This window comes from Chenopodium album, chromosome 13, assembly GCF_948465745.1.
Source record: "Chenopodium album chromosome 13, dcCheAlbu1.1, whole genome shotgun sequence".
NCBI lineage: Eukaryota > Viridiplantae > Streptophyta > Magnoliopsida > Caryophyllales > Amaranthaceae > Chenopodium > Chenopodium album.
The window spans coordinates 12591273-12617905 of record NC_137846.1 but is presented as its reverse complement, the minus strand read 5'-3'; the positions used below and the strand labels follow the sequence as shown (position 1 = coordinate 12617905).

The 26633-nt window shown below is 33.1% G+C and overlaps 2 protein-coding genes and 1 pseudogene across 3 annotated transcripts; 1 reads left to right on the top strand and 2 right to left on the bottom strand.

The window, feature by feature from the left end:
* Positions 1 to 518: 518 nt before the first annotated feature.
* On the bottom strand, positions 519 to 3833 carry LOC145575235 (uncharacterized). Its single transcript, XM_081633126.1, has 2 exons — positions 3222 to 3833; positions 519 to 716 (listed from the first exon to the last, which is right to left on the bottom strand). The coding sequence occupies exons 1-2, from the start codon at positions 3831 to 3833 to the stop codon at positions 519 to 521; spliced, it is 810 nt and encodes a 269-aa protein (XP_081489252.1).
* Positions 3834 to 12389: 8556 nt separating this feature from the next.
* On the top strand, positions 12390 to 14826 carry LOC145574604 (uncharacterized). The gene is made up of 2 exons (XM_081632433.1): positions 12390 to 13748; positions 14386 to 14826. Exon 1 carries the CDS (start codon positions 12485 to 12487, stop codon positions 13739 to 13741), a length of 1257 nt encoding a protein of 418 aa, XP_081488559.1. The 5' UTR covers positions 12390 to 12484; the 3' UTR covers positions 13742 to 13748; positions 14386 to 14826.
* Positions 14827 to 23660: 8834 nt separating this feature from the next.
* LOC145576334 (uncharacterized) lies at positions 23661 to 25910 on the bottom strand (annotated as a pseudogene). Its single transcript, XR_014098363.1, has 2 exons — positions 25883 to 25910; positions 23661 to 24794 (listed from the first exon to the last, which is right to left on the bottom strand). The product of XR_014098363.1 is annotated as an uncharacterized LOC145576334 (transcript).
* Between the last annotated feature and the right edge of the window lie 723 nt (positions 25911 to 26633).

The window sequence follows — 26633 nt, the reverse complement described above, 5'->3', positions numbered from 1 at the left end:
CCTTGTGTACACTTTTATGGACGACTGCTTTCCCTGCCTAATCAGCTTCACTATGAAGCGTATTGTATGTCCAAGTAGTAGAAGAGCCATTAAGCACTCCCATACAATCAAAGATAAATAAAAAGTCTTCCAATGTCCTGGTGTTACATCAAATTTTTTCGTTTTATAAAAGTCTACATCAAAGATTAGTAGTATTGCCATAAGGTATGTAAATGTTGTGGCTGAAAGTGTGATCCACATGGTAAACATCAAAATCCCGATGAAGAGTTTCTTGTAGGAGAGGCCGCTTATGAGGAGGATGATCACAGTTAGAGATGAAACAAGGCCGATTGCGTTACTAATGAGTAATACATTGTATCTACCGGGAGCCTTGGTAGTCAATACGGATGTACCAGCAATGTGTAAATTTGTATCATCCTGCCAAAGACCTCCTGGGGGATTTATTCCGACTTGGAAAGCCATTGTTGCTATCAGAGATGCTACCACTAGTAAAGCACTACGTTGGTTCTCCAGCCAATTCAATTTTGATTATTTTTGTTATGAAGTTTCAATGTGTCCTTAGCTTGTAATGCTTTGGCTACTTTGAGGGAGCGCGAAATCTCCTCATCATCTCTTGAATCCTTCGTATTTTGAGTTTGTATATCCATTGCAGTTAGCTTATTTATGTTGAGGGCATTTATTTCGATACTTGTGTTTCTTAGTATACAATCTACCATCTGCATTACAGTGAAGAGCCAAATTGAGATAAGCAAAATGTTGTTACTTCCTTTAGGTCTTGTTTGGCAATTGGTTGTTAGCTGTTGACTACTAGCTATTTAGGCCTTGTTTGGCAATTGGTTGTTAGCTGTTGGCTACTAGCTATTTAGGCCTTGTTTAGCAATTGGCTGTTGGCTGTTGGCTGCTGGCTGTTTAACTTGGCTTGTTTGACTGGCTGTTAGTATTGGCTGTTTGTAGTGGCTGTTTGACTATTTATTGTATGTAAACATGTTTGGTAAAATCAGCTGTTAGATATTGGCTGTAACTATGCAAAACAACCTTAAAGGGCATTATTATGTATTCTTATACATTTATTATCAGTATTATTAATTATTAATTACTAATACAAAATATTAACTACTAATTTATAATTACTTATTATTAATTATAAACTACTAGTTATTAAGTACTAATTACTAATTATTAAGCACTTAATATTAATTACATATTACTAACAATTGTTAATTACTAGTTATTAATAATTAAGTACTAATAATTACTAATTTCGGAGTACTAACTATTAATTTTTAAGTACTTATAACTACTAATTTACTAATTATTAAATAATAATTATTAATTATTAATTACTAATAATAGATTATTAATTACTAATTATAAATTATTAATTACTAATTTTTTATTAATAATTACTAATTATAAATTATTAATTAATAAGTATTGATTATGAATTACTAATTATAAATTATTAACTATTGATTATTGATTATTAATTACTATTTATAAATTATTAATTACTAATTATTAATTACTGATTACTTATTATTAATTACTAATTACTAATTATTAATTATTAATAATTAATTATTAATTACTGATTATTAATTATTAATTATAGATTAATAATTATTAATTATTAATTACTGATTACTGATTATTAATTATCAATTATCAATTACTAATTACAAATTAATAATTAATTATTAATTAATTACCAATTATTAATTACTAATAATTGATTGATAATTATTAATTATTAATTATTAATTACTAATTATTGATTGATAATTATTGATTGATAATTATTGATTGATAATTATTAATTATTAATTATTAATTATTAATTATTAATTATTAATTATTAATTATTAATTATTAATTATTAATTATTAATTATTAATTATTAATTATTAATTATTAATTATTAATTATTAATTATTAATTATTAATTATTAATTATTAATTATTAATTATTAATTATTAATTATTAATTATTAATTATTAATTATTAATTATTAATTATTAATTATTAATTATTAATTATTAATTATTAATTATTAATTATTAATTATTAATTATTAATTATTAATTATTAATTATTAATTATTAATTATTAATTATTAATTATTAATTATTAATTATTAATTATTAATTATTAATTATTAATTATTAATTATTAATTATAAAAAGTAATTTGTTTAATGAAAAGCCAAAAGCCAAAACCAAAAAGCTAGTAACACTAGCTTTTTGTTTTTGGCGGAAAAGCCGGCTTTTTCACCTAGCTGAAAAGCCATTTACCAAACAAGTATTTTGGCTGTTTGACCAAAAGAAAAAGCCAAAAGCCAACCAAAAAGCCAACTAAAAGCCAATTACCAAACAAGGCCTTAATTTGACTTGTTTGACTGACTGTTAGTATTGGCTATTTGACCATTTGTTGAATGTAAATATGTTTGATTAAATCAGTTGTTAGTTGTTGGCTGTAACTATGCAAAATGGCCTTAAAGGACATTATTGTATGTTCTTATTCATTTATTATTGATTACTAATAAAAGTTACTAAATTTTTTATTATTAATTACTAATACAAAATACTAACTATTATTAATTATATATTACTAATTACTAATTTTTAATTACTAACTATTAATTATTAAGTACTAATAATTATCACTGATTACTAACTATTAATTATTAAGTACTAATAATTACTAATTTATTAATTATTAATTACTACTCCGTAATTATTAATTATTAACCACTAATTACTAATTATTAATTACTAATTATGAATTATTAATCACTAACTTTTAATTACAAATTAATTAATTATTAACTATTTATTACAGTATTAATTGATTATAAATTAGTAATTATTAATTATCAATTATTAATTACTAATTACCAATCATCAATTATTAATTAAGGATAAAGAAGTAATTTGTTTGATAAAAAGCCAAAAGCCAAAACCAAAAAGCTAGTCTTACTAGCTGTTTGTTTTTGGCGGAAAAGTCGACAATTTAGTTAACTAAAAAGCCATTTACCAAACATGTATTTTGGTTGTTTGACCAAAAGAAAAAGTCAATAAAAAAAGCTAGCTAAAAGTCATTTACCAAATAAGGCCTAAATCTTCTTTAGTCTTCACATCCACATAAATGTTATTAAGAAATTTATTTAAAAAATAAATAAAAAATAAAAAAGGAGGATAAGTAATTAGTACTTTGATCATACCTCAGGTTGTTTAGTAGCAACAGCAAGGTGCAAAACCGTATTACCATCCATATCCTTGGAGTTAACTAATTGAGCATCCATAGCATCTAACAAGCACTTGAGGGCCTCAACCTGACTAAATTTCACGCACAAATGCAAAATAGTTTCGCCACCATTCGCCCGCTCCCTAGCTGCCTGCAGCCTAGCCCGAACAAGCTCACCAAGGACATGAATCTGACCATTTATGGCTGCGACATGAACCGGGTTCAGTCCATCTTGATCGCGAGCAAAGCACATGTTAGGGTTCTCCGTGTGCAAAGCTTGTGCAATCTCTAGGTAACCTTTCGATGAGGCTATGTGTAAGGGTGACCATCTTTTTGAGAATTCAAGCTCCTCTGCTAGTTCAGGCTTTTGATGTAAAATTTCCTTGGTAAACTCTAGGTGCCCCAAACTAGTTGCTATGTGTAATGGTGATTGTGAGAAACGGCCCGGCTTTTCGAGGATGTATCGATTGAGGATGAATAGATCTTCTCGGAGCAAGTTGAGCAAGGAAGGCAAGTCACCCACAAGGGCTGCTTCATATAACTTTTTTGTAGCTAGTGATTTTCTTGATATCTCTGCTTCTCCTTCCATTTTTATTTTGTATTTTTTCTTTTTGTTTGTTGCTCACAATTTATATAATTTGATAGTGCTCATTTAAATCTCAGTTAAGCAATCCGTATAAATTATGGTTGAATATGACCTGATTGTTTTGGGGCAACCTAGGGCGTGGCCCCAGCAGTATAGAGAAGGTTTCTAATGCGCTCACCATATCTGTCTTCTACCTTCAGTCTAATATAGTCAAAATTGATGCACTTATCAATATATACTACTTCCTCCGTTTCTTATTATTGTATTTGACACATTTCTTTAGTCACGTTTGCCAATGCATAAATCCAAACATTAATATCTTTAATTATTGATAAGCAAAAATTATAAAAAAAATTGATATTTTGAAAATATATACCGTGACGAATCTAACAAAACCCCACATGACTATATTTTTTATTACGTATAAATCACAAAACGCGGTCAAAGGAGAGTGTGTGAATAGTGCTAAAGTAAAAACGTGTCAACTAAAAAAAAACGGAGATAGTATATACTAATTTGACCATTAATATACCTAAAACATTTTATATGATTACATTTTTTTTTAATTGATAAAATTAATAATATCAAAATAAGTGTATAAAAATGTAAAAGTCAAACTGTTGCAATTAAGTTGAAGTAGAGATAAAGCATAATCCAATAGTACTATGATTAAAGAATAACAAAGGGGTAAATAAGTACATTGCCGCAAATTGGACTTTGAATACTCAACATTGATATACAATTCCAAGGACTGTGTAAATAGTTAAATACGGAGTATTGGACTCACTCAACCTTTTTTTTTTTTTTTTTTTTTTTGAATAGAGAGACTCACTCAACCTTAACAAGAAGTGATTTGACCAATTCAATTCCTTCACAACAGAAACTATCCCATGTGATTAATTTAAGGTACACAAGTCAAAAATGATTACTGTTATACACGGTCTACAATTCATGATTTTCCTTCTCTATATATATAAAGCGTACGCTTGCAAATTTCATTATATTGATAAATCTTACGAAATATAAATCACACCAATCTTTAGTGTCATAACAAAAAATTTAAGCAATCGAATATACACTCGTATAATTCGTATAGACAATTTTTAGTTACACAATCGAAAGATATGGAACCTGCTCTAAAGGCCTTCATCATATTATCAAGTGTCATGTTTGCAGTAGTATGCATCTTCGCCATTATACGGGTGTTGTGTTACCGATACTACGGGGTGCCGGATGCCACTATTGTTGTTGAGTCTCGCCCCTCAGGATGGCATGGACATAACAACCACCATCATCACCACGGCCACCATCACGCTATGGCACACGATATGCACATGAATGCTGCACATAGTGCCGCACATATGTCTGCAACCAGTGCTGTCTAAAGAGATCATGTTGAATTCTACTATGTATAGTCTTATTCTTTAATTAATTATTGTTTTCATTAATTTCAATGTAATTATTTAATCTTTATTTTATTTGAACTTGTGTAAATGAAATTAGTACACCTTTTTCAATTCATGTTTGTAATTTTGTTTGAGCATGCAATCTTAATAACGCAATCCCTCTATTTCATAATGTTAGTCTCATTTAGAATCTTTTGACTATTAAAATTAGAGGAAATCTTCTAAATTTCTTTCTCTATATAACAACAAACATAATAATATGATATATAGTATTATTCGTCTCGATTAGTACATTATTAATATCTAAATTTTTTGGATCAAAAAAATTAATATCTTAATTTTATAATTTTTGCTAGTATGAGGTTAAAGATATTTGCGATAAAAAATTTACATTGATATACGTAAAAGGGACTAACATTATGAAACGGAGGGGAATCACTTACATCTTTCATGTTCTCTTACATTACTTTTACTGATTAAAGTTATTTAGCTGAACTAAAACTATTTGTGCTAAACTGAACTTATTGTTACTAAATTGATATTATTTTCATTGATTGTTATTTTAAGGTGAAGAGGACCGGGCTTAACTAATAAAGAAAAGGGTAATTGAAGATAACAAAGTATTATGACTTATTCTCTTCTACCGAAATAAAGTGTGTTCTAATCTGAATTATTCTAGTATGTCATGAACTCATGATATATTGACGTGATTAAACTTTAACCTTGTCTTTAAAATATTGTTCAACTAGATGTAAGCCCGTGCGATGCACAGTTCTAGTGAATTATTTTATTTAATTTAAAATTTTGTATATTTATGAAGATCATTCATTAGATATACGGAAAAAATTCCTAATATCATAAGATAATTTTTTAATTTTAACACTAAAGTTATTATTTGTTGTTTTATTTATTTTACGTGACGCTTGAATTTAAAATCCCAAACCTTATTCATTAATTTTGCTTATGTGACAATTTAAATTTTTAATTCAACAAATTAAAAAAATGACAAATCTCGTTTTTTGATTGATTAAAATAAGTCTTTTGCCTATGCGTTTTTTTAATTACTCATACAGTTTAAAATGTTAGTCTCATTTACAATCTTTTAACTATATATTAAAAATTATAGGGAATTAGTCATATGAGATTTAGTTTTATTCGTCTCGATGAGTACACTATTAAAATCAAACTTTTATAATATTTGCTAGGGAGAATTTAAAGATATTTGTGATAAAAAAATTTGCATCATATATGTAAAAAAAAGATAATTATTACTTTTTTTTTTTTGAGAGAAGATAATAATTAGTTTTTTTAAATAATTTAAATTTTAATTAATCACTATTCGTTGTTTTTACCTATGTGTCAAAATTTTTAAATCTTATTCGTCATTTTTGCTTAGGTGGCGAGTAAATTTTTTAATTCTAAAATAAATCATTAATCTAACTTTTAATTGGACAAAATAATACCTTTTCTTATGTGGCATGTCGAATTCTCCCGAAAAAGGCCTACTTTATTTATATATATTAGATTAAGAAAAAATAATATTACTCGTAAGTCAATTTTGTTGGATTCATCTCAGGATACATACTTTCAAAATATATATATATATATATATATATATATATATATATATATATATATATATATATATATATATATATATATGCAATTCAAGAAATAATTTTTGCTGAATTTAAATTATTTTACTAAACTAAAATTATTTTTACTTAATTTTTTTGTAATAAATTACTGATTTTTACTCAACTGAAATTACTTTTACTGAACTAAATATTTTTTGCTGATTATTTTTTTTTAAGGTGAAGACTAGACATTTAAAATGAGCCAAAAAATATTAAATAAACAAAAACCATTGTATGCACCATACGATTGGATATATATAAAAAATTTCTAAATAAAATAGGGCCTTAGCAATAAGCAAATAAAAATTAGAACATGTAAATTTCTTACCTAAACTAATCTATCTTACTACATAAACCCTCTGTCTTTTTTAGTGCCCCATTGGAACTTGACACACATGTCAATGCAAAATTTTGATTAATAATATTTTTAAATTAAAAATCATTATATATACAATAACTAAATATTGATTAATCTATTCAATGAGATGATTCCAGCAAAATAAGTATTTACAAGACTATATTTTTTCTTGCGTATAATTTCCACACATTGGTCAAAGTTAGTCAAACGAATAGTACAAAAAGTGTAAATGAAACGCTTGTAAAAATTTGATGGGGAGTAGTTGGGCTTGTTTGGTTACATAAAGAAAATGGGGGAAGTAAAAAAATAATGGGAATTTAAAAATGGATGAGTTGTTTGGTTGATAATAAAAAATGTAAATGAGGGAATTTCAAATTCATGGGAATTGTGACTTTCCACATAACATAGAAAGCTATTTACCCGACCTTCCTAGGTAAGTCAAAATTCCCATGATTTGCAATTTATTTCATCTCAATCAAACAACTTAGGCAATTTCTAGGAATTAGATGTAAGTACTTAATTCCCATGAAATACAAATTCTTATGGGAAGTAAATTCTCATATCAAACAAACAACACCTTTGTTTTGACAAAAATACGTACTACGAAGTACTTTTTTTTTTTTTTTTTTTTTTTTTAGGAAACGTACTACAGTACAAAGCACTTAGTAGGGAGTATTAAGTTATTTTATACTCCCTTTGTCACATAACTAGAAACCTGTATTCTATTTCAGGGTAACAAAAATTGCATGCATATTTCCATTTAAAGAATACTTTTTGACAATATTCCACTCTTTTGTCATCATTTTTCTTTTATTTTTTTTTTTTGTACTTTTGACATCATTTTACAATAAATTCTTTCTCCATTTATTCAATATTACCTTTTCAATCACTCTGTCTTTCTTTGTAACCTCGTATGCATATTTGTTCTTCCTAATCGTGTGTTTTAAAAAATTTCCAACTTTCTTAATTCCCGTGAAAAATATGAAATATGCTTTCATTTATGTGATGGATGTAGTAACAAAATGAAACAAGTTGAACCAAACCGTTTCTTAACCTTCAACTTTGCTTAAACCAAGTTCAACTTCAATAGTACTCCCTAATCCCTACAAATCTGCCCCTCGACCCTCGTCCCTAATGGTGGGCACGGGCCGTGCCGGCACGCGGGCGGCACGGGCCCGGCACGACGCCGGCACGGCGGCCCACCAGTGGGCCGTGCCGTGAACATAAAGTTCGGAAAATGGCACGGGCACGGCGGTCAGCACGGTACCCGGCACGTGGGCCGGCACGACGGCACGGCACGGCCCGTGCCTAGCCGTTGGAAGTAGCCGTTTTCCAACAGCTATAAAACGGCTATAAAACGACCATTTTTCCCACCCAAAATCCCTATAAATACCTCATTTCTTTCTCCAAAATTTTCACAATTCATCAACTTATCTCTTCTCTCTTATTCTCTAATTTTCTTATTCTCTAATTCCTACAATCTTACTCTCTTTCTCTTTTGTGCAAAGAAAAAAAAAATTTCTACTCTCTTATAAATTTTACATTTTTACTTTTATTAGTCTACTACTAAAATTATTAAAAAAAAAAAATTCTTATATTTACACTCGGGAAATTATAAATTCGGGATCGGGAAATTATAAATTTGGGAAAGCAATTGAAGCATCATTGTAAGATCTAACTCAACTTTATTTTAATTTGTTATTATTATTATTATTATTATTATTATTATTATTATTATTATTATTATTTATTATTTTATTATTATTATTATTGTTGTTGTTGTTGATGATGATGTTATTATTGTTGTTATTGTTTTCTTGGAAGTTGGAACAACTTAATTATATAAAAACTACTTTTTATTTTTATTGTGGATAATTTAGATTGTTAGTGAAATCTGTCTAAGGCGGGACTTGGGCTCTGGACAACGTCGTTCCTAACCTCTCCTACCTGGGATCTCATTGACCTAAGTAATCTACTATTATTATAATTATTTTTGAAAACTTAATTTATATAAAAACTACTTACTAATTCTTATTGCTATCGTTATTATTATTGTTGTCAATTGTTATTATTATTGTTATTGTTAATTTGTTATTTGTATTATTATTGTTGTTGTTATTATTATTAAATATTATGGCAACAAACCCGAACACTTCCTCCTCCTCTAGAAAAGCCAAGTCAAAACGTAGGGAATCACCAAACCCAAACACTTCAATGCCCCCCAACACCTTTCCCTCCCCTAACATGCCCTTTCACTCCCCTAACATGCCCTTTCCAAACACTTCCATCCCTTTCTTTCATCCCCAAACCACGGGAGGGCACGAACAAATGGATGATATGGCTCCTTGGACTATGCCTAGTTCAGGATTTCAACAAACCCATTTCTCACCTCATTTATACGGATCACAACATGAATTTTCTATTCCTAGTAACCAAGGTAGCCAAACACAAGCCTCCGGGTCGAGTGAACAATCCACCCAAATGCCTAACACCCAAAATCCTAACATATTAGAGTGGTGTACCGAAGAGGAATTTGCTCAAACCAACCGAAAGAGTGAAGTTTGGGTACATTATCAATTGAGTAAAAATGGAACCAAAGCCCGGTGTCGGACTTGTAGTAAAATTTTCTCGGCCGATACCAAGGGAGGGACGGGACACCTTAGTAGACATTCAAAAAGATGTAGTGGACCATCTAATGATCCAGCCCAACCCAAAATTTCTCATTTCCATCCACGAGGCTTCATTTATAGTTATGAGAGAGATAGGGATGAACTTGGGAGAATGATTGTACATGCCGAACAACCTTTTCTTTTCGCCGAAAATGATGCCTTTAACAACTACATTAACCGAGCACTACAACCCAAACAAAAAAAAATCTCCCGAAAAACTGTTCGATCTGCTGCCATGAAGAATTATCAAGAGTATAAATTGAAATTAGTAAATGAATTGGCTAATCTTCCTAGTAGAGTTTCTTTAACTGCCGATGCATGGGATAGTGGATACGGACTTCACTATTTATGTGTTACTTGTCATTGGTTGGATAATGATTGGTTGTTACAAAAACGCATCATTCATTTTAAAATTCTTGAATACCCTCATACCGGTCTTAACATTTCTCATCATTTAATGGAAGCCATTGATGCATATAGTCTTAGGGATAAAATCATGTCTATGACTTTTGATAATGCAACTTCTATGACATATAGTGCGAATTTGGTTAAACCCCAATTGACCGATTTAGTATTAGATGGAGAAGCACTTCATATTAGATGCATTTGTCATGTTCGTAACTTGTGTGTGAAGGATGGAACACAAGCAATTGGTCCATTTTATCACAAAATAAGGAATGCTATTATGTCTATTAATAGCTCTAACTTGAGATATCAAGAATGGAAAGGTTTTTGCAGGCAACAAAGGAGAAAGGCTATAAAAATAGCACCGGATTGTCCAACTAGGTGGAACTCCACCTATGAAATGTTGAGTCGGGCAATCGAGTACAAGGTTGATTTAACATTTTTTTATAATATGAAATTTCCACAATGTGCTTTACTAGAAGATGATTGGGCTAATTGTGAAAAATATATGCAATTTTTACAATTACTATATAGTATGACACATTGTTTTTCTTCTGTATATAATCCTTGTTCCCGTTCTTTTCTTAGCAATGCATGTTTACTTGCACAACTTTTTGCCGAGCATCGATCACAATATGAATATCATGAATATCTTCCATCTATGGAGGAAAATGGGCATAAATATTACACTGATATTCCTATGATTTATATTTTTGCTTCTATTTTAGATCCTAGGCAAAAATAGGATGGCACTTTTATATTAATTAATATTTATTATAGTAACATGAATTTGGAAGATGATGTTGAAACTTTTAAAAATAAGGTGACTAATGAGTTTTTCTCTTTATATAGAGTTTATGAAACTAAATATGGAACCGTGTCTCGATTTGCCCTTTCTCAAACATCCAAAAACGTAAGTAAACGGGCCAAAGGTTTATTTGCACAAGCTGCTAACATGATGTCCAAGTTTTCAGGTACGGAATCATCATCAACTAGGAGAACACAAAGCGATGTTTCGGAGTTGCAAATGTACCTAAGTTACGACTTCATGAAAGGCATGGACGATGAAGAGAAGTTTGGCCTCGACATCCTTGATTGGTGGAAATCACAAACCATGAAACATCCAATTTTGTCGGCAATGGCTCGTGATATTTTTGCTATCCAAGTCTCCTCCGTTGCCTCCGAAAGAGCTTTTAGTGCGTGAGGACGGGTTTTAGACGATAGAAGAACAAGACTAAAACCCGAAACACTTGAAATGTGTGTTTGCTTCAAGGATTGGTTGGATGCCGAAACTCGTTCTCAAGATCGTACTTATGCACAAAACGACGACGATGAAGGAACGTCAACTTCTTTTAGTTCTCATACTTCTCAATCAACTCAATTGGCCGATGACCTTGAACCACAAGAAGACGAAGACGAAGACGAACAATAATAATTACATTATTACATATTTACATTATACACTATTGTACAATTTTTGTATTATCGAACTTCGTATTCCGTATAATAAATGAAGTTATTCACCAAATATTGTACGATTTTTAATTATCATTAATTATTTGTATTATCGATTTATCGTACCGGCTACCGGGATAAAATAAACTAAGTTATTCTTCAATTTTTTGTGTTTTCGAATTATCGCACTCGTAATTTTTTTTTTTATTATATGCATTGTTGTTTTTTGCTAAATTAATACAATTGTTTTTATTTGTTTATTTAAACTTAAACATAATTAGATAAATAATTTATATAACCTTAATTAAAATAAAGTTGTTCAAAACAAAATATATTAACACTAACATAAACATAAATTAATCACATTATTTATAAAAAATTAAGTTGTACTAAAAAATATATATATCGTTTTTATTTACATTTATTATTTAAAAAAAAAGGCACGGTTTGGCCCGCGGCCTGGCACGGCCCGCCAGACACGTGGGCCGTGCCGTGGGCTGGGGTGTGCCAAAATTAGGCACGGCACGCCCCCCATCGCGGCACGGCCCGTTGCCCATGTTTACTCGTCCCTCGTCCCCTTAATCTAACTTCAATTAGGATACACCCTAACCCAATCTTTTTTAAAACAAAAACAACATAAAATACCTTTAACTTGCACTCAATCTCCCCCTCTTCTTTCCTCTCTCTCTCCTCCCCTTCTCCTCTCCTTCCTCTGTATTCTGCAATGAATTTCTTCAAATCTGTCTTCGCAGACGAAGACCCAGAACCCGATCCTCAATCACCACAATCTTCTCCCAAACAACAACAACCCCTTCAACCCGAATCCGAACCCGAACCCGAACCCGAAGATCAATCCACAGCACCACCCACATGGGGTTTCGTCGGCGGCTTAATCAAAACCTTCGCAACAAAATCCGAATCCGTAATCGAAACATACCGTCGTGATTTGCAGGAATTCAGCTCTGGTTTAAAGATTGAAACCCAGGTTTTCAAAGAGGTTGCAAGTTCATCTCTCGAAGTTGGTGCATCTAAAGCTCAAGAATCCCTTGAATCTGTTGGTCAAGCAATTGATAATATTGGATCTGTTGTTTGGAAATCTACTGCTCAGATTATTGCTCAAGGTAGTGATTCGGATCTTGAGAACCCGGATTCGAGCCCGCGATCGAATCCGGGGTTGAATTTGAATCCAATTGATGGGAGGAAGTACAGTAGGTTTGATGCGCAGTTGAGGGGGATTCAATGTGATGTGAATACGTATGTTGAGGAATTTGAGGATTTGGGTGAGTTTGAGAAGTGGAAATCGTCGTTTAATTTGGGGGAAAAGAGTGAAGAAATGGGGAATTTGATGAGGGAAAATGGGGTTATGGAAGGGATTTATAAAAGGGTTGTTCCCAATTTGGTTGATCATGATTTGTTTTGGTATAGGTATTATTTTAGGGTTTATAAATTGGAGCAAGCTGAGAGTGTTAGGGCAAGATTAGTCGAAAGAGCGAATGAGGATGAAGAATTGAGCTGGGATGTTGATGATGAAGAAGAAGAAGATGATGAACTGAAACAACATGATGTTGATGGTGGTGATAATGTAGGGGAGGAGGAGAAGGGAGAGAAGGCGAAAGACGAAGGCGGTGTTGTTGAATCGAATGAAGAGGCGAAAACGGGAGGGAATGAGGAAGAGGAGGTGAAGAAGAAGAATGTGGATGAGAAGACACCCTCGGAGGGGAGTAAGGATAGTGATATAACAGTGGTTTCGACACAACCATCTCGAGGAGAGGAGGAAGAGGAGGAGGATCTTGGTTGGGATGAGATTGAGGATCTTGGTAGTGATGATGATGTTGGTGAGAAGAAAGGGAAGCAAACTGAGGATGGTGGTGGGAGTCCGAGCAACCGGGAGGAATTGCGAAAACGGTTGAGTGTTGCTGAGGATGATGAAGATTTGAGTTGGGATATTGAAGATGATGATGAACCTATTAAGAAAAGTTAGAGAAAGGGTATGTTATAGTGTTATACTTTGTGGTTACATGATCATTTGATTTTTAAGAATGCAATTGTTATTTAAAAGCTTTGATATGCTTATTGTCTATTGTCATGTAATTGTTTAGTTTCAAATATATGCATTAGTTTAATTCTTTTGTGTGGTTTTAGTCCTTGAGTCCATTGTATAAAGTATATGATTTGCTAAGAATGCTTTGTCATAAACGATTCGAAATGAATACGAAGTACATTGCAAGAACAAGTAATAGTATATTGATTCAAAATGTTGGAATTTGAATGAGATAGTAAGGGTTGAATTTATCAGAGAATTGGGAGTTGCTAATATTGCTATCTTAGAGTGCCACATTAATCAATCAATTATTGATTAATAGAAGAATCATGGTACGATCTTTATGACTACAATGTCTACAAATAATGGATTCGTTGTGGATTATAGCTTGGTCGTTGTAATGATTATTGATTAGTAGAAGAATCATATGCAAATCTGTGTAATAACCAAAATGCTACAACTGTATATTGGAGATTGTTTTGGCTATGTTAATTCACTACCTGATGTCGTAGTAAATTTGATGAAATCTTAGCCCAGACCTCACTGCTTTAGTTCATAGTTCTCACGGAATGTTTTTGAATCAGTGCAATGTACCAGAGATTATATAGGGTGATGAATCTGATGATAGGTGAAGCATAAATAAGGGTTATAGCAGAAAGTGTACAAGTGTACAGGGATATAGAAGGTGCATCTTAACTCGTCAAGCGATCATCATTGCTCAGGTTGTGTTATCATTACTCAATGAATCATTTAGCAATATAAACCACTGCTGCTGAAGCCCACCAAGGCACCAAATGCACAGCAACCTGCGGTTAGTCTTATACCAGAAGTCTGTTTGGCCCGTTAATACTAGAATTGACCAGGGATTCACTGTAAATGCTGTCTGTGCTCGTTATTGCCAACATATTGGTCTGCTTCCTTACATTTATATTGTAATGCCTGCAAATCATTGATAGATAAAAGGATTGTGTATGCTCTTTTAGGACTAGCTAAAATGCTACGACTGCACTGGAGAAGGAGAAGATAGATTACCTTTGTGCTGATCTACTTTAAGTTGTTATAGTATTTACTGTACTGAATCGCTCTACATGACAATCTTAGGGGCTGTTTGGTTGGGGTTAATCATCAAAGGTAATGGGAATCATGTGCCCTCATTCCCTTTGTTGTTTGTTAGACCATTTTTCCCATTCCCATTCCCATTCCCTTTACCCTCTTCATTCCCCCAAATCCCTCTAACTTCATTCCCCACCCCACCCCTCCTAGACTTTCCCATTCCCATTCCTTGGCCACCATACAACCACCCTCTTACTACACTCACCACCGGAAAGTCAGCCACCGCACCGCCGCTCTACCTCCGACGGGTCGCCGCACCTCCACCACCCTTCCCCTCCCTCGTAAAACTTCCCCTAGCCCCCCGCAAAACCCTAAAAATCCCCTCCCCGTAAAACCGTCAGACAACCCTCCCACCACCCTCGAAACCCTAGGATTTTTAGGATTTTGCGGGGGGCTGAGGAAGTTTCACGGGGGCGGGAACGACTTTGCGGGGGCAGAGGAGGGTCAGCGAAGGGCGAGGAGGTTGCGGCTAACGGCGGCGAGTGGTGGAGGGAGTGCGGCGAACGGCGAGTTGGCTGGGTGGTGGCTGAAATAGGTGGGATTTGAAAGACATGGATGGTTGTGTGGTGGTTCGGTGGTTGTGTGGATTGGTGGCTTATTTCCCCGTTTACCCTGTGTAAACCAAACAGCCCCTTATTGTTTTAGCCATCAATTATTTCTTAATCAATACAACTATAACTTTCCATATCCTTTTACTAATCTTACCTAATATTAGATGTATAGCAGCTGATATAGGCTAATAGTGCAGCTTGGGTTGTAGCGTTAAGCTAAGAAATATAGAGACCGGAATATCTGCAGTCTGACCTTATCCAGAGTGTCTACAGGTTTGTGTGAAGGGAAGAGAGAAAGAGGATTATGTTAAGGAAAGAGATGAAAAAGAGACGGTAAAGCATTGCTGAAGATTGATTGGTTAATTAATTTGCAAGCTAATTAGTAATTACTATTTACTACCTTTACTAGTACCGTGCAGAAGCATTGTAAACGCTGTTTTTGGTCTAAAACGATATCTACAGTTGTGCTGGAGTGTCTTTGATTCAACATGGATACTTGGATTGTTAGGGCAAAATAATTCGTCAAAATAACTTTATACGTAGTATATTACTAGGTTACTTACTTCATAATGTAGTATGCATTTGTGAATGTGTTTTTTATATTGCCAATAACGATTTTCCACAGTCTAAAAAAAGAGGTATTTTAGAATACCTCATTTTTTTTCTTTTCACATTCCTTTCTTCCTTACCAACCCTTGAACCCTTGTTCAAGTGCAACTAAGCAAATGATTTATGCCAGCAATACACAAGGAGGGTTGGCGTCTTCATGTGAAAATCATTTAGTCTAGACTATTGTCTATGGTCTACAAACACAAATTTTGTACCAAGTAAGGTTTGGCCTATAAGGATTTGGACTTATCACTTAAGCCTTGTTTGGAAAAGTGTTTTTTGAAGAGAAACTTTTTGAAATTAGCTTATTAAACATTTAGGATTTTGGTTATTATATACACTTACAACCAGTCAAATCTAGGGGTGTTCATTATTCAGATAAAAACCGAAATCCAAACCGAATTATCAATTTGGATCGATCCAAACTTTAAATTGGATTAAATTCTTCTGCAAATTCGAATTTTCGAATCGAATCAAATTGACCTTATTCGGATCCAAAAAACCGAAATAGGAAAGCGTTATTTTATAAAAATAAATAAAAAAAAAGTATTTGTAATATAATTATGTTAAACTATGTTTATGATTATATTAGTATTAATTGAGCAAACCTACGTTTTCAATACTTGTATTAATCATGTACAACTATACTATCAAGAATTGAATTTTTATTATTGCATTTTTATTTTTATAATCGCATTAGGCCCAAAAAATTAGCAACATATTTTAATTCGGATTTTTTGGATCCAAAAAATCGAATTATAATTTGGATTGGATTTGGTAAGGAATTTGGATCGGATTGGATTTAATAATTAAAAGCCGAAATTTGTTCCGGATCAGATTGGATTGGATTTGGGCTAAATTCAAACCGAAAACCGAATAAACAATTCTTATTCAAATCTATAATACAATCAAATAGTCAAACCAGTAAAAACAACCCACAATATTAATCAACTACCAACTAATTACCAATCGAGGCCTTAAAAATCTTGGGAACAAACCTCATTAGAGGCTTTTATGGGGTGGGGTTTCACTTTATCCTTATGGCTTACCCCTTCACTTTCGATGAGTTTGATCTGTAAAGCTAGACTAGCATGACCTATGAGATATGCCTGTGAGTAGGGTCCTTTTCCTAACAGTAAAAAGAAAATTTTGTTTTTGCATGACTGTGTACAATATTTCAATCTTTACAATTTTTTGGAAAATTTGCAAATTGCAGCTATTTAAAACTTGTATTTTGCAAATTGCAGCAATTTAGAAAAAAATAAATTGCAAATTGCAGCCCAAAAGTCGTTATAAATTGTGAATTGCAGCCTAATTTAATTTTTTCATCGATTTGCGTGTCAAAAAATGTTCGTTTAAGGTTTTATGGGTCATCTTAGTTCTTAAGGGACCGAATTGAGCTCGGAATTGACAAAAAAAAACGTAAGTGCCTCGTTTTGTGTAACAAAAATATATCGATTTGTGAACAACTATTTTTTTCTTGTAAAAACGAGGCACTTACGTTAATTTTTTGCCAATTTCAAGCTCAATTTGGGCCCTTAATGACTAATGGCCAGTAAAACCTTAACCGAACATTTTTCGACACGCAAACCGATAAAATAATTGAGTTAGGGTATAATTTATAATTTATAACAACTTTTGGACTACAATTTGCAAAATACAAGTTTCAAATGGCTGCAATTTGCAAATTTTTTCAATTTTTTAGTAAAATGTTTGCATATCATAAGTTCATAAACACAAACTTCCAAAGTCAAACTCAATTGACTGATGTGAGGTTTTGATTCAACATGACCTAATTTTGACCCGTTAATATAAATCCAATCTATAAATATAACTAAATTAATTACCGCCGATGTCATTACTTTCCACATGTCAACCTCTTATAAAAAGTTTTCCCCCAAAACTAATAATGACATCATTATTTTTTTTCAACATAAATAAAAATTTGAAAATGGTAAATTAATTATACATTTTCCTAACAGATTTTATATTTAAATTGACTATATGCAATTTCCATTGGAGAAATTAAAGGAAGGTAGGACTGGCTCATTTTCTTATAAACATTATCTTTTTCTCCTACTCCGTATATTTTATACAGATTATATCAATTGGGATTTCAACTCTTTATTAATTTCTCATTTAATTAGATTTTGCTTAAATTATTTGTACTACGTGCATATTACACACAAATAAGCTAAAAATATTGTTAAAATCGTAAAATAATGTTAAAATTGTGCATCGCACGAGCCTAATCTAGTTGAAAAATAATAAGAATCAACAATATTAGTGTCAAATGAATCCTAACGTTAAAAACAACTTTCCTTTCTTTTGGATTTGAAAAGGAGGTAAAAAAGCTTTTCAAAAATAAAAAAAGAGGTAAAAAAGGAGGTATTTTAGAATACCTCTATATTTTTCTCTCTTCTTCCTCCTCTCTCTCTACCAACCTAGGGGTGAAAGTTCGGTGTTCGGTTTGGATTATGGCGCAAACCGAAACCAAACCGAAATAATTCGGTTTTACATTTTTCAATCCAAATCCACACCGAATTTTAATTCGGTCCAAACCAAACCGAACCGAATTTCTGATTAGCAAACCGAAACCGATCCATAAACCGAATTTTTTACCAGATGCAAATTGAAGTATAAGAAAACTAAACAATCTTTATAATTATAAACACAAAATTACACAAACTAAACTGAGAATTAATTTTATACAATCAACCATTATAAATTTGTCCACCGATTAAAAAAGAAATTAAATAAATAAATCAGATCTTCTGCTTCATGCATTCCTTCAATAATTTGGCTCAAAACCTCAGATCTATTCATTTCCTAATATAATTTCCTTTGAGTTATAAAAAAATTAAATAGAAAAATAAAATCTTCTGCTTCTGCACCTCTTTACTAATATCATTTCCTTTGAGTGACTGACCAGAGAGGTGGTGGTGAGGAGACGTGGTGGTGGTCGGCGGTGAAGTGGTGGTGATCTGAGGGAAAACGAACAATGGAACACGAGCGGCCGGCGAACGACTTTGAGATACGTTGAGAGCACAAACACCGAAACAAGAACTGGTGGTGAGATACCTTAAGTGGACTTCTAGACTGGTGGTGGTGGACGGACGGAGTGAGGTGGTGAGGGAGAAAAGAGGGGAAATCTAGGGATTTGGTGAGGAAGGTGCCGAGAGAAAGTGAAAGGGAAATGGGAAAAGAGGGGAACTGTTTAGGGTTTTGGATATATATATGTAGGAAAATGGGTTGGGATTAGTGGGCTTAATAAACTTCGGTTCGGTTTTCGGTTTTCGGTTTTTCGAATCTCAAAACCGAATCCAAACCGATATATTTCGGTTTCCATTTTTTCAAACCGATCCAAACCGAAAACCGAAAAAAACCGAACCGAATTGCTTATTCGGTTTGGTTTGGTTCGGTTTTCGGTTTTTATCCAATTTACTTTCACCCCTATATACAAGTAACCCCTGGAAAAAAAATAAACAATACAAGTAACCTCTGAAAAATACAAATAACCCTGACAAAACCAGTAACCCCGTTATGCGCATGAATAGTAACCCCGTTATGCGCATAAATAGTAACCCCGTTGTACACGCGTCTGGATCCGTTATTTTTGCTTACTTGGCAGCAAGCCACCTGCACAAAAAAGGCTCTGATCTATATATCCATTTTTTAGAAGGTGTATTATGTTACAAGACTTTGTTACATATCACTTTCTTTCCTCTATTACACATTATTTTAATTTTCTAGATAACGTGTCAAAATACTTGATTAGAGTACACAACCACAATCTCATTTTGATATTATGGAAAGATTCCTTTGCACCGGTGCCTTTGTCCAAGACTCAAAAAATCTGAGAAGATAATAAAAATACTTGTCATAGAATGAAACTGACCCTCCTTGTGCCTTGTTGGCAATAATCATTCTATGGTATGCTCAAGGTCAGGGGATCAAGGGGTTACTTGTATATAGGGGTGAAAGTAAATTGGATAAAAACCGAAAACCGAACCAAACCAAACCGAATAAGCAATTCGGTTCGGTTTTTTTCGGTTTTCGGTTTGGATCGGTTTGAAAAAATGGAAACCGAAATATATCGGTTTGGATTCGGTTTTGAGATTCGAAAAACCGAAAACCGAAAACCGAACCGAAGTTTATTAAGCCCACTAATCCCAACCCATTTTCCTACATATATATATCCAAAACCCTAAACAGTTCCCCTCTTTTCCCATTTCCCTTTCACTTTCTCTCGGCACCTTCCTCACCAAATCCCTAGATTTCCCCTCTTTTCTCCCTCACCACCTCACTCCGTCCGTCCACCACCACCAGTCTAGAAGTCCACTTAAGGTATCTCACCACCAGTTCTTGTTTCGGTGTTTGTGCTCTCAACGTATCTCAAAGTCGTTCGCCGGCCGCTCGTGTTCCATTGTTCGTTTTCCCTCAGATCACCACCACTTCACCGCCGACCACCACCACGTCTCCTCACCACCACCTCTCTGGTCAGTCACTCAAAGGAAATGATATTAGTAAAGAGGTGCAGAAGCAGAAGATTTTATTTTTCTATTTAATTTTTTTATAACTCAAAGGAAATTATATTAGGAAATGAATAGATCTGAGGTTTTGAGCCAAATTATTGAAGGAATGCATGAAGCAGAAGATCTGATTTATTTATTTAATTTCTTTTTTAATCGGTGGACAAATTTATAATGGTTGATTGTATAAAATTAATTCTCAGTTTAGTTTGTGTAATTTTGTGTTTATAATTATAAAGATTGTTTAGTTTTCTTATACTTCAATTTGCATCTGGTAAAAAATTCGGTTTATGGATCGGTTTCGGTTTGCTAATCAGAAATTCGGTTCGGTTTGGTTTGGACCGAATTAAAATTCGGTGTGGATTTGGATTGAAAAATGTAAAATCGAATTATTTCGGTTTGGTTTCGGTTTGCGCCATAATCCAAACCGAACACCGAACTTTCACCCCTACTTGTATAGATTACTTATCCTGGGATTACTTGTATTTTTCAAGGGTACTTGTATTTATTTTTCAAGGGTTACTTGTATGGATTACTTATTCAGGGGTTACTTGTATGGGCTAATTTAAGGGTTGCTTGTATGAGTTACTTATTCAAGTGTTACTTATATGAGTTACTTATTCAGGGGATACTTGTATGAGTTACTTATTCAGGGGTTACTTGTATAAGTTACTTATTCAAAGGTTACTTGTAGGCCCCATACCAAACCAGTAACACCCTACAAATATCCCCTGACCAAACCAGTCGCACCCTACAAATATTTTACAATCTGCTCATATTACTATTGTTGTTTCTGTTGCTGAATTTTTTACGAAAAATGTTCGATCTAAGATTCTACGAAGAAAACGAGCTCACATTTCTTCGGTTCTCATTGATTTCACTACTTCAAATGTTGTTGATGATCTTAAGGTTAATTAATCGCAATTTTTCACAACAATTTGACACCCAATTTCTACATTTCGGGCTTTAATTATAACAATTTGGCAAAGAGGAGAGAGAAAATGGGTGGGGTAGAGATATGGTTGCTGGTGATGTGTGGTCTGACTTGGGGAAGAAGCTAAGAAAAGAGGAGAGAGAAAATAGGTGAAGTAGAGATATGTTGTTGGTGATGTGTGGTTTAGCGTGGAAAAATAAAAAATAGAAAATGTGGTGTGGCCAGCCACATACAAAAATTTGTATACATAGATATTCCGTGAATGGGATTCATTGTTTGAAATCAAATAGAAAAACCCGAAAGTAATATTAGTCTTAAACCACTTATTTTAATTACTACTCCCTTTTTTATTCTACTCACTTTTCCAATTAGCTCCACCGAAAGTCCTAAACCAAATAATTGTAAAATTTTCCTTTTTATGACAAGTTATACACACAAAATACACAATTGTGTTTGAAGAAAAAATGATTAGTGCCAATCTTATCATAACAAATTAACAATGCTTACTTTAAAAAGTTTCGTCAACTCTTTAAGGAAACTAAAGTAAAAACGTAACGCAATATCTTAAGCTGTAGATTAGCATACTAAACACTAAAACCAAAAGGCAGAGAGAGTATTTGAGATGCTCACCATTTCCATTTCGTGCCTTCATCCTAAGCATTAGGCAAGACGTTATATGAAACACTTTATGTAGCATATATACAAACCCAATTTCTAGCTCTATATGTGCATATGTTAAATCATTCGTCGACCACTGAGCAAATCTGAAAGCCGAAAGGAGACATGTCTGATGCCTTTGTAGTGCTCCTGATAATGGTGGGTGTAGGGATTGCGGTGGTGTCCATCTATGCTGCTATACGTTCTTGTAGAAGATCCAATAGTCTCACTTGCATTGCCAAGATCTAGCTCGATTTTTTTGCAGGGTGGATCACTGTTTTTTTTTTATGAAGTATAGGGGCGTTTATTTGCAGGGTTAGTATATCATTCAATTTGTGGAACTTTGTATGTTTCATTAACATGTATTAACATATTGTTAAAACTTAGACAACGTAACTTAGATAAGGGGAAATATTTCACACAAGATGTTGTGTCAACACAGGTTAAACACGAAGTAGAATAGCAGCAACAAGCAGCCTAGAAGGCATAGATTTTGGTTGCTAACAGCACCTGATGCAAATTTCTGCAGGTAACATTAATGAAGATGGAAGCAAAACAGATACAATGTAAAATTTGTTGATAGTGTGAAGCATAATACCAATTTTTAATAAAATGAAACACAGGAAATCAAGCACAAACTTATCAACAAATTCCCCATACAACTCTTTTTAATAAAGGCAGATAATCACTAGAGTACATAACTGCAGTCACTCAATCTCATCAGTAAAGCTTCCTAAACATCGACTTTTAACTAGAACATAAACCACGATGAAGTAAACTTTGTTTAGACACCAATAACTTCTGTGGTCTCACCCTCTGCAATGGTTCCCTCAGATGGCCTATAAATATTCACACCTGTTTGATTGCAATAAAAATCACTGACAAGACTGGGATCAAGCTAGCTGGCTATGCTGTGAATTGCTTCACCAGGTTTCTTGGCCTTGACACTACATTCTAGCTAGATCTTGTAGATTCTGGAGCAAATAAAATGTTAAACTGATCAAATCTGATGAAGCCTGCTGTATTTCTGAGCTTCTTGTTCTACATTTTCTACAGGCAAAGTAAGTTTAGCAGAAATGTATATAGAATGATTCATCGCTGTCCTAGTGAACAGCTTCCATAAACCCTGTTGACATACCAAAGCATGATACACTGATAGCGGCCAAGGGCCGTTGCCTTAGTTCATAGTGAAGAGAAAAATTTAAGAATCAACTAAGAGTTATATCATAAGCTCTTCATTATCCAAAGTGAAGGGTAAAAAAAAGAGGAATTACAGAGAGCAGAGGAAAGCCTGTTTTCAAGCAATTATTACCCTCTGATTCTGTTTTCTAGGGGGAAAGAGTGAGAGAGGGAGGGTGGATTGTTAGGAAGGAGAGTAGGGGAAGATCAGTAACGAACATGCATGCTGTGAAATAAAATATTTCACTAAAAAGGTAGCCACAGAACTAATACAGCCTCAAGCCTTAAGTAATAAGAATAAATTAAAGTCTTATAGCAAACATACACTAACATAGATTAGGTTACTAGGATGAAAACTACAAGATATACGCTATTACGTTAAAATCTGTAGGCTCCAGTATACCAAATGCTTATGCACCTGCTTCCGAAGACCTCATCTGTTGCTGCAACTCCTCATCAGCATTCCTCAAAAATTGATCCCAACCACTTCCAGCGCTCATATCTATATAATCATAAGGAACCGCAGTCTTTAATCCTGGACGTACTGTATGCTGGCTTCCCACTATTCTGAAATCAATATCTTCCTCTAACTTTCCAGCTAGCTCCAACTCCTCCCAAGTAAACAGTAATGGCAATGTAAATGCACCCCATGGATTAAAATCAATCAACTTGACCTTATCTTTCGTAACATAAACATCAAACGTGTAATTTTCAGACTTAAATTTCCCTTCAACATTATCAATAAAAAAATCATGGATCATATCTTTGAGCTCGACTTTCCTTTCCAGCACAGTAGGATAATAAGCAGTGACTTCACATTGAGAAATTCCAATAAGCTGCTGAGCATAGACATAGCAACGGAACTCCATCTCTGGTCTCAAAGAGGGGTACCATTTGCGCAGAGCAAGGTAAAAAAGTGGTGGTCTTGACAAAGTCTGGTCACTGCATGAATCATACGGATGGCACAAATCATGCACCACTGAATCAGACGATTTGAGTAAGAGAGCTATGTCACTAAATGATGCGCATCTGAGGGTTCCTGTAGAGCTAATCCAAGCAGCATCTTTTGGCGAACTCCAATTTAACTTGGGAAAGACAGCACCATCAAGGGATTCAATTGATTCTTTGATCTTTAATTCAAGTTCCGGGAAAGAAGGGGGAGATGGTGGTTGCTCTGATTCATCTTCAGATCCTTCTGACAATTGATAGTCCTCCTCATCTTCAGGTTTATGAATCCTATTGGGCAAGGCGTCCTCATTTGAAACTGAAGTGGGAAGCAAAAGGGGGCCATAATCTTCACACAGATACTCAATATAGGATTCTGGGAGTTCATGGACAACAGTCTTTAAAGAGACAGATTTAAATTTCGGATACCATTCTTGTATCTGGCAACAGTTCACTTCTTCTAACTTCATTTTCTGAGACAAAAAAGATAGCACAAGTAAGAGCAGAGAATAAATATAAATAAGGATAAAACAATTACAGCACAAGAACTTGGCAATAAAATAGAATAAGAGTGTTGCACATAGTCATTACTGGTCTGTGTCAATATTAAAATTTAGTCTTTCCTGATACGAAAATCTATTTGGGAGGGCAATTTTTTCTTCTGATATAAATTGCACCAATATCCCATAATGACGATCTTACTTTGTTAATCAACCATCCTATACTATACTCAAATTTTTGCAATGATTAAACTTTCATACACATCATTCATTCTATTTGTTGTAAACTGCAATTATTATGTTAACTAGAAAGATAAACATAAAGTACAATATCATTAAGAACCAACCAAAAAAACAAGGTAAAATCCATCATAATATCTATTTAAACATCAATATGAGTTTGCCCAATTATAACTTTCAACAACCAAAGCTTAGATCATACTTCCATAAAATGACATTTTACACCATCATAAATTCATAACAAATGCAAGTCATTTAAAAAAAAAAAAAAACTCCAATCAGCAAGACATTTTGAAATCCTCTACAAAGCATAGAACCTCAAAGCTCACCAAATAAACACAAAATGAATTGTTCAATTTTTCTAGGCGATCTCTTTCGGGTTAATTAAACAGTAGGTAGACAAATAAATCCTAGACTTTCAGTTTTCAGGGATAATCATTTGCTATGGTTGAGTAAATTATTATTAGTAATGAAACCCAATATTATTATTTTATCATGGTAACAACAAGGAATTCATCAAATAAATAGCAAATGTGTATCAAGAGTCATAAAGCTGGTGAATTTTAATTTTTCGGCTAGTTTGCAAACAAATTGATATTAATCCCAACTAATTCTTAATGAAAGCATAATCAAAATAAACAATTGGATGAGTGTCCTGTTATCTAACCAGCAAAAATCCAACAAGACATATTTCATAATAATAATTATTATATAAAAAAAAAAAGGAGGGTTATTTGAACAATGCCCAGATGAATTTCAGCAAAATTATGTACAATTTGACATTTTTAAGGGCAATAAAATCAAAATTAAAGAGACAGTACCTTTGAAGCAACTATTCGACCACCTGAGGAGAATAATCTTCTTTGTGAATTGTTTTGATGTAACTCTTTTGATTTCAAATTCTAGGGTTAATATAGATATTTTAATAGAGATAATATTAGATTATTAGAGGATACCCAATCCTTAACCACAATCACTGTGGTTATAATCTATTTTACTGTATTCACACCAGACCGAACTAGATCAACCCGGAACGGACCGAAAATTAGAATTTTAAAAATCGAAAAACGAACCGATTAAGTTAGGACCAAACTTGGACCGGACCGAAAGAATCGGTCCAAAACCCGGACTAGACCGCTTTGGACCGATTTAAGAATTTTTTTAAAAAGAATTCTAATTTTTTTAATAATTTTATGAAAAACTCGAAAAAAGTAAAGGAAAATCTGAATTTTAACGTCTTTTTTTTGTATATTTAGTACAAAAAAGCTCATAAATTTAAAGTTTTCAAAACTTATTAAGGATAATCTTAACCACTATTTAAGGTTTCATTAGGGATGGCAATATTAAGTGAGTATCCATTAACCCGCTTCACCCGCAATAAATAAATGGACGAAAACCCAAATTAAATGGATGAGAAGCGGGTGATGGATGAAGTGGATGATGGATCGGATCGGATGTGGATGATACTTTTTTCACCCGATAACCATCCACCCACCCGTTTAACATAAACTAATTTTTTAATCTAAGAATTTTAATAATAAAATATGAAATGTGCAAGAATATTATATGTAT

What these genes read in the sequence shown, in the direction of transcription:
- LOC145575235 (XM_081633126.1), bottom strand. Translation starts at nt 3,833, where the DNA reads ATGGAAGGAGAAGCAGAGATATCAAGAAAATCACTAGCTACAAAAAAG. An exon ending in TTGCTACTAAACAACCTGAG is followed by an intron (nt 717 to 3,221) that starts GTATGATCAAAG and finishes ACTGTAATGCAG; the next exon opens with ATGGTAGATTGTATACTAAG.
- LOC145574604 (XM_081632433.1), top strand. Translation starts at nt 12,485, where the DNA reads ATGAATTTCTTCAAATCTGTCTTCGCAGACGAAGACCCAGAACCCGAT.